This window comes from Mercenaria mercenaria, chromosome 3, assembly GCF_021730395.1.
Source record: "Mercenaria mercenaria strain notata chromosome 3, MADL_Memer_1, whole genome shotgun sequence".
NCBI lineage: Eukaryota > Metazoa > Mollusca > Bivalvia > Venerida > Veneridae > Mercenaria > Mercenaria mercenaria.
Window position 1 is genome coordinate 97,571,359 of NC_069363.1, and position 9,286 is coordinate 97,580,644.

The 9,286-nt window shown below is 37.0% G+C and overlaps 1 protein-coding gene across 1 annotated transcript; it reads right to left on the reverse strand.

Moving 5' to 3' along the window:
• Positions 1-2,184: 2,184 nt before the first annotated feature.
• Positions 2,185-6,484, reverse strand: LOC123523332 (uncharacterized). Its single transcript, XM_045301018.2, has 2 exons — positions 5,923-6,484; positions 2,185-4,229 (listed from the first exon to the last, which is right to left on the reverse strand). The coding sequence occupies exons 1-2, from the start codon at positions 6,032-6,034 to the stop codon at positions 3,748-3,750; spliced, it is 594 nt and encodes a 197-aa protein (XP_045156953.2). The 5' UTR covers positions 6,035-6,484; the 3' UTR covers positions 2,185-3,747.
• Positions 6,485-9,286: the final 2,802 nt, after the last annotated feature.

A 9,286-nucleotide genomic window follows, 5' to 3' on the forward strand; every position in this document is an offset into this window, starting at 1 on the left:
TTAGACGATGAAATGTAACAATAATTTCATCCGTTTTGGGTCCTTTAAATTGAGTCACGATTAGCTAAACTATTTAATAGACTAAATATTCTTAGTTCATTGAAATTTCTACAGTACCACAACATAGGTTATATTCCATGATCCAGTTAAACGATGTACACAAAGTTTTCCGACAATGTAATTGCACACTCCAGTAACGGCAAACATTTAAAGAAGAAGCAACTTCTCGCTAAAATAGTATAAAAGGCAATTTATATTTCTATGCTGTACTCTGCAAACACAAAAGGAGGCCGTCTTTAATGAAAATAATTCATTAATGGCACTACTAATTTAAGCCAAGTCTCTATAGTTCAAAAACCTTTTATCTCCATCAGTTGCGCCAGTGTTTTCATTAGAGTCTGCGTTAGCAATAGCTACAGCCTTTATACTGTTCCATTTCATATTTGACGTTTTCCATGTTTGGTGCACGCACTTTGTCGTTGCACATATCCAGGGATACCGATTACATGACAAATACATCTCTGACGACTCTGACGGCTTTACCGATGAAGAACACAGCGCCGACGTTTTTACAGATGTTGAATTCATCTCTAGCGGTTTAGCCGATGATGGTTTAATAGGCACTGGTTCTTCAACATTATTTAGTAGTTCGTAAAAAGTGTTTTCTTGTTTTATTGGTTGATGTGTTTTACCGCTCTTTGTTTCCTTTGGCTTGTTTGTTTCGCTTCTCATTTCTTTTAGCACTTGTTCAAATATTTCTGATCCTGCTGGAATGGCTGGGAGAGCACTGCGTCGGCTGTATGCAGAAACAGAAGTTCTTTTTTGACGCCTACTAAAACTTCTTTCCAGGTCTCTTAGGTTTTCGGTCATTCTTATGTCGTTCCCGATATCCATTAACCAGGGTATGTTAAAATTGTCACGCTATAATCTTAGCAAACAAATTCAATATTCCGAAACTGGACCAATATAGTTTCACATTTTCTGTTGAAAACAATCATCAACTTAAAAATCACTCTTATTTGATATAACAATAGAACTGTGAAACAGCAAACGACATCAGAGTTCTTAAAGTTGTCAGTTTTCATGCTTGCATTTTTACATTCTTTAAATACAAAATAACCTCAAAATTAAGAGTATATAGCATTTTGTAGTGTAATGTTAATATTCCTTCCAAGTAACAACAGCAAAAATGAAATTGACTTTCGAGTTATGAACAGTCGAGTCGTGAAATGACTTTTGATAAAATAGCTGTAATTTTGATATTATAATGACCTGTATGTTTAATTTTACTTTTTTTATTGACGGTACCCATTTAAAGTTTTAATGATTACAGAATGATTATATATCTTAGATCTACTTATTCACAAACCTTTGATTCTTTATTTGTATATTTAATGTCCACATTTACATTAACATTTTCCCGCTTTATTTACTGTTTATATAAAACCTGCCAACGAATATTTTCAATTAGCAGACTGTGATGTATTAATATTCACAAGCATATAATTTAATGTGTATTTTAGGAAGCTTTTGTATCTTTTAATTAAGGAACATTAACGCGAGTCGGTGCTTGAAAGTCTTATGAAAGCTAATTATAAAAATATTTTGACAGTTAAAAGGCATTGATGTCACGATGTAATAAGCCTTAGAGACCAGTATTGCGCGTGTATTTCGTAACCATGTACTTTCATTTGCGTAGAGACCGTGCTGGTGAGAATAGAGGAATGTTTCCTTGACTGAGTGGTTAAGGCCACAAACCTTGAACCACTTGCTTTTAACCATCACAAGTTCAAGCTTTGCTCGGGTTCGAGCGAGTATTTGTCATAATATTATAAAAAACTAAAAACTATCCGACTGATCTTCAGAAAGGCGATACGCGAAAGCCATCCTTTCCTGAAATGATCACCGGGAGAGGGGAGAAGTGGAGAGTGTGTGTGTGTGGGGGTTGGTGGGGGGGGGGGGGGGGGCTGGGGGAAGGAATGTGGTACGTCACTCTTTCAATTATTTAAGCTGAAAAGAAAATTTACACCCTTAAGTGTATCGCCGTGACCTAAAACAAACAAAACCTGTTTTTGAATCACAAATGCATTATGTAGAATTTATGTCAATTTGTTAAACTGAAATTAAATTGAATTTGTTACTTACTATCAATTCAAATAAATAAATTCACTCTACGAAGTTTTACGCTGTATTTATTACAAAATAATAAAAACACTCATGCAGACTGTAAAATATTGCAGTATCACACATAACAACAAATAAAAACCATCCGCTAGCCTAGTGGTAGAGCGTCCGCTTCGAGTGTGGAGGTCGTGGGTTCGATTCCGGCCACGTCATACCAAAGACGTGAAAAATGGTACCAGTAACCACTTTGCTTGACGCTCAGCATTGAAAGGAAAACTGGGTTCTCTTCTCTCATACCCTCGTGGCGATGAATTCCATCAGGAATGAGGTGTCGAGAGTGATTAACATAATCGACCCAAAATAAATTATGTATAAACTAACCAATAAAAAAATGAAGACACAAACTTTGTAGACACAGCCAGTTTCAGAACATCTCAGATAGTTCCATAGTTTGGAACGTAAAATGCGAGGGTATGGTGTCCTGTTAGGGTAATTGAGCTATCGCTGTTGCATCAGGTAATCGCGATACGGCAGTACGAGAAAATGCTGGTAAAACATGACAGTTTGATAGAACAATGGTGATGAAGCGAAGCCGTAATGGTGACTGAACGAAAACACGGTGGCGAAGACGGGATTATACAACTGTACGATAGTAATGACGTGATATTAGGGCGTATCTACGTCAAAGTGCCTTTGATCGGTCACTCTGGGGCGACAGCGCTATTGCGAAGACGCAACGTAACAGTGCGTGTTTGTCATCATGCTGTCGTGTTATAGCCATCGTAATGTCGTGGTATAGCATGTAACTGACGCGAAACCGACAGGGTCTTCTTCATCATGCTGTACTGTCATCACCATTGTGACATCGTTCTGTCGTAGTATCGGGTGTACCTAATGTGATTTGATGTAAAACTGTGACTTTGTTATTTTGTTCTCCAGCATCGCTTCATTACCATCATGTCATTGTACTGTCATGGCATCGCCATGCGCCATACACGACAGCAGTGGCACTAACCCTGCGGTATTTTCGCCGTCCTGTCTGGCATGCGTATACACCCGGACAAAAAATATCACTTAATGCTTGAATCCACGATATCTCCGTTATTTTCTTTTGTGTCGTTGGTTGCGGACGTCAGACAGAGGCAATAACACGTCATCCTTTGGGTCATCGTTGTCGCATCAAGATAAAAGCGATGCACCAACATTACGATGAAACGATAGTGATGACACGACATCGGGATGATATGACGGCACGATAGAGGATAGATGATGGAACGATGACGAAGATGCGAAGTAACATCGTGCTGCCGTATCATCGCTCAGTCATCATATCATCATCTGCTAAGCGTAATATCACGTCTGCATTATCATGACTTCTCTCCTTCATCTTTGTAATAATTGTGGTACAATCAACCGAAAGCCTGCTTAGCCTTATATTCACTGAAGTAATATGAACTGTAATATACATACACATGAGCTTTCAGTTGAAAAGTAAAAAACAACAAAAAACCGGAAAAGTACGCCCCATATATAACATATTGTCTGTCAAAGGGGAAATAACTCCTACTTAAAGTTTTGCTTGAAATAACTTCAGATTTATCATTCTTGCAGCTTAAGTCCGCATTAGTACTTGAACTTATTTCTATACTTGTTTTGATAAGAATTCTTTTGATAGGTGTTTGATTTGATTTTTGATGTTTTCTTCTTGGTCTGTGTTCGTTGAGATTCAATGCTTTCTGTGTCTGAGTTTCGGGGTGAACTTTCTGAATCGGAAAGCATGTCATTTTTCACTCTTTCAAAAGTTGGCGAACCGCATGGCAATTTTTCTCGCTCAATCCAGTCAAAAGGGGAAGGACTTCTACTTCGAGCTATGCTAAATACTGTTTCAGAGTTGTCGTTCCTATATGATTGCTGACCGGTAAAATCTGAGCTAGGGTTAACTCCCGTTACAGTGATGGACGGAATCCCCGACCTTCCACTTCCTCGTCTTTCAAATGACCTTGACCGGTAGCTTGAATTTGTCGTTTTGGAAAGGTCATTACCTAGTAAACCATTTCCTGGAGAAACAGCGCGTCTGTATCCCTGTTCTGTACTTCTTGTTCTTGCTGTAAGATAATAAGTAAATATATATTTTTGTGATTATTTAATTCGATAACATAATAGCGGATCAGACACTTTTATTCTTATACATGTCTTACCATCAGTGATCTTGAATTACAATATCTTGTCCATTTTTACAAATGTTATAAACGACCTGCAATTCGGGACGAATGTACTGCAAATGATACATCTTTCTGCTGCCAGAGTATTACACGAGTATGGATTTTTTTTACATTCGCTACTGTTATAGATGAGTTTTTTTTTCTCACATTCGAAAAGAGAAGAACAATTGTTTCTTTCATTTCAAAATAATAATTATTTTTCTTGTAATCCTTTTCGGCCCTTTCAAACGGTGTTCCATTAGGGCCAGGGCCTGCTCCCTGTAAACGCGAAGCGCGAAGGTACCACAGTACGATGATGATAACTCAACAGTACGATAGCAAAGCGCGACAGTACGATGGCGAAGCGCGACAATACGATAGCGAAGCGTGACAGTATGATGGTGAAGCTCTGGAGTACGATGGCGAAGCGCGATAGTACGATAGTGACAGTTGTAGTGTCGCGCTTCACCACCGTAGTGTCACGCTTCGCCACCGCACAGTCGCGCTTCACCATCGTAATTTCACCATCGTACTGTCGCGCTTCGCTATCGTACGGTCGCGCTTATCGCGCTAAACCATCGTAGTGACACCATCATATTGTTGCGCTTCACCATCGTACTGTCGCGCTTCGCAGTCGTAGTGTCACCATCGTACTGTCGCGCTTTGCCATCGTACTGTCGCGCTTCACCATCTTTTCTCTGTGTACATAAGAACCGACTTTAATTAAAATCTGTATTGTATAGTATTGTCAACTCTGTCCAATGATCAAATAATTGGAACGCTTTTCGGCACAGGTATTATTGAAATAAGTATCACAAGTCCTGGCGTTATTTAAATGAAGATCACCCGACATGATGAGTGTCATTCAAATGAATAGCATCTGGCATGATGACATTAAAATATCTATGTTGATTTTCTCATGGCGCGGCTCATATATCATTCGTCTAATAGTTTGAACATATAATATATGGAAAAATTATGAAAATCGCAGAATGAGAAAACAGTGCATGTGTTATGATAACACTGCGAAATGTGGAATAATTAACTTATTAGTACAATGAATAGATTGTATACAAAATGTGAAAGCTAGAAGAAAAGCGTATAATGGTATTGAAGTGCAACGCTAAATTGCAACCTGATCTAAACAATATGCACCTCTCTCCCTATCTCTCTCTTTTTTTTAGATCTTGACGTAGTTTGTAGGCGTGACCGTGGAACAACATATCAAAACGCACCAGTTTTTATAGCAAGTGAATTAGCTATACTCTAATTTTTCATGGTCAGTTTAACGTAAATAAACTGACATGTACACAAATTTATTATATGACTCCGTATAAAAATCGCCAGTCCTTATTTTGTGCTATTGACCAGCCTACAGTTTGGGTTTAAGTCAGACTAGAAGAAACGATAACTTTGAAAATACACTTATCATGATGTCATGTAATAAATCCCTTATTGAACGGATTTCCTATCGATAGTCAGAACTATTTGCCTTCGGACCTCGCGCTATAGTTTTGACTATTAACCGGCAAGGCATTCAATGAGTGTATAGTATTGAACATATTAAAACTTATTGCATTAATTAATGATATGTTACCTTGTGCTCGAAGACATTCCTTCCCTTTTGTACAGCTTCCGTACGCTGGACTTCTTGCTCTCGAAACAGTAACTGAGACTGGACTTCCGGTGTTTCTTTGTAAATCCGTCATTTTTGTCCAACTCGCGGTGACCCTAATCTAGTATATACTATATTTTTCTGAACGTACTAATAATGCTTCCTACGGTAATGCAATACTAATTCAAACATAAGTTTTACACGTTTGAGTCCTATCCTTGATTGTATTTCGATTTTTCCTTCACATAGGACATCCGATATACAATCACACCATTTCCATAATCAAATATTCATAAGCTTTAATCAGTCAGTCTATTTGTTCATCGTTTTAATATATTCCACTAATAGAAAAATCAAAATTCCTATATTAACTCTGATTCTATATGCAAATTATTTACATTTAACATGTGTATAAGCTACTGTTTTTCAAACTGATTTTGACATTTAGAAAATAGTTCGTAATTTAGTACAATAATCTTACACATTATCATAATAGTATGTGTTACGTTTTTATTTATTTGTGTTTAGATTTACACTTACGCGTGCTAAACATTGTAAGCAGGCTTTTTATAATCCCTTTTGACATTAGATTGTCTTGGATTAAATACGTAATTTCGCAAAAATAATTGCTGTAAACGGTATATTTGTTAAGCAAGATTGAATATGGCTTTTCTGAAAACAGAACTTTTGCGAAATATAAGTTATTAAAAAGAAGATTATTTATGTTATTCATCAGAGCTTTGACGTCGATAAAAGACTTCTCCATGTAAAATAATTAGGTTTTATACAAATTGAAAAAAGTTATTGTGACCAGTGACAAGTTATCAATGATATAAGAATAAATATAGTCCTTTTATCTAATTCATTTCAAAAATAAAATTAAGTATTGTATTCAGTTGTCTGAAAACGATTATGACATCATCATTTAATTCAAGCTAAAAATGAATTAACGCAAAAAACGAAAGAGCGTTTCAAAGTAGAATTCTTCAAAATAAAAGCTAGCGTGACGTGATTGATACTATAATCGACAAGTACTTTTCAAACAGTTCATTTTCTTAGTAATGCAAGTACATAGATAAATCTAAAACACTCTTGAGAAATGGTAAACGACTTTTTTTAGAAGTTGGTGAATAAATGCCTCCATTACATGTTTGACGCCGTGGGAGTAATATAAAGACATTACATAGTTTTGATTTTACACCTATAGACTAAGTGTTATACCATTTTGACGTTGACGTCATTTTAGGTATAGAAGACGCTGGTCGAATGGATTTTGTCTAAAATAGGTAGTCTAAGAGAAGAATACAACTAGGTGCTTCGGCAAAAAAGATAACATGTGATAGAATATTACATTTGCGACGTTCCATACTTAATTCATTAAAGTCTTTGCATAAAAATATTAGCCTCTCGCATTTGCTTTTCTTTTATTCACTTCGTTTAAGACAATCATGTTATATCCTCTATTAAAGAAATTAGAATATTCATTTTAATTCCAATCAATCTGTGCGGCTTGTCAATAATCGCTGACTCCAGACTGATTTCCAGCCGCCAATTTTCCTTCTGAATAAATCATAAGTTACCTTAGGGACTTACATACACATAATGTCTTCAGTGATGCAACTATACCAATGTATACCTGAAATAATTATTGCATTAAGGTTGACGGAGTCACAAGGGATATAACGTGTCTGTTATACTAGACTCTCGCTATACGACCTACAACCACTCGATGGTCTCTGCATTATTTTGTATTCTGCAAGAACACAAACATCTGTCGAAAGCGAGCACAAACAGAAGTGTTCAGACTGCGGAATACCCTTCTTTCTTCCACTAATCGATGTCTCCTTCAAACAAGATGAGTCATTCGGACTTGCAGTCCTTACTGTAAGTTTCCTCAATAGGAATATTCTGGATGTACACACTGACATAAATGTACAATATGTCAATGTTGTTTTGTTGTGGCAAATAAGGTTTGGTGCTATAGATTCTACAAATGATAAAATCCTTGAAAACATACACACAATACAGGCAAGTACAGCCACACGGGGACTACCATATAGATTATCTATAGTTTCAAAAGCCCAGATCACGTGCGGTCCCTGTAGCGAATCAAGTAGAACTTCAGTGTATATTGTACAACAGAAATCAGATGTTGTAATTGCCGATTAATCCAAATAAAATAAAACCCCAATTTCTCCTACAAATTGTACAAATTTAAAGAAAATACATCAAGAGTACAAAGACTTACATGAACAGTCATTTGACAGAGGCATTGAGGAATTTATGACCAAATTCCAGTACAGCCAAGTGATCATGGATCCCAACCAGTCGATCTCTGGTTAACCTATTTTTTCAATCGACGAAAGTGGCACCATAAGGACCACGCGACACTTGGCTTGCTGGAACGTGTAGTACGGTAAAACTTTTCACAATGTAGTCTCTAGGTCCGTCGAAGTTGTGATTTGCGAACGGTGTAGACTCTGATCAAAGCGCATACATATTTTAATAACGCAGCTGTTCTTGTCACAATAACATGTACGTGGTCCAGTGGCAAGCGGTTTTTGTCCTAGAACTTAAATGGTGACTTGCCGCATGGTTTGCAATTCACAATGTATTGCTTTTGGTTTTGAGGTTATTCCCGTCAAGCTGTCTTCTGACGTATATTGCTTCGCAAACCGGTTTCGTTTGTTTAGTAACCACTTCTTGTCATATTTTTGAATTCTGATTGCAATAACAACTACATATATTTACATAGCAACAAAATAAAAGGATACTCATTTTCCATATTTCCCTGTAGTTTTAAAATTATCACAGGATAAGGTTTGTGTGACACCAGTTAGACAGACTAACGGACAGGGGCAAACAAAAAGTTCCCTCCTGTAGAACACTGGTAGGAGTGGTTTTGCCATTGGCCGTTCCAAGGCGGTGCATCACTGAATTCCTTTATTTGTTTGTTTTGTCCTAGTGTGTTTTTTTGTGAGGTGTGTGTGTATGTTGGTCGTTCGCGCGTCCACGTGCTGGGGAGGCTGCGTTTTTGGAACGCGGCTTTCCCTGTTGGATATTTATTCATGTTTTTTATCATTTAAAGCAGGTTTGTTATATTCAGCAAGTAACAGCTTAAGATCTATCTAGGGTTATGACTCGTCAGTCAAAGTACAAAGTTCTCAAGGTTTTCACGCAAGCCAGATTACGCCTTTCAATACATGATAAATTTCGAACCTGACAGTTCCTTGTTTAATCACCCTGATTCCTTAATTTCTTTAAGAGATAAAATTATTTTTTTTGTGATCACTGTATCACTTTTATGCTCCCATTCGAAGTGTGTTCTATCAGTTTCTTACAAAAT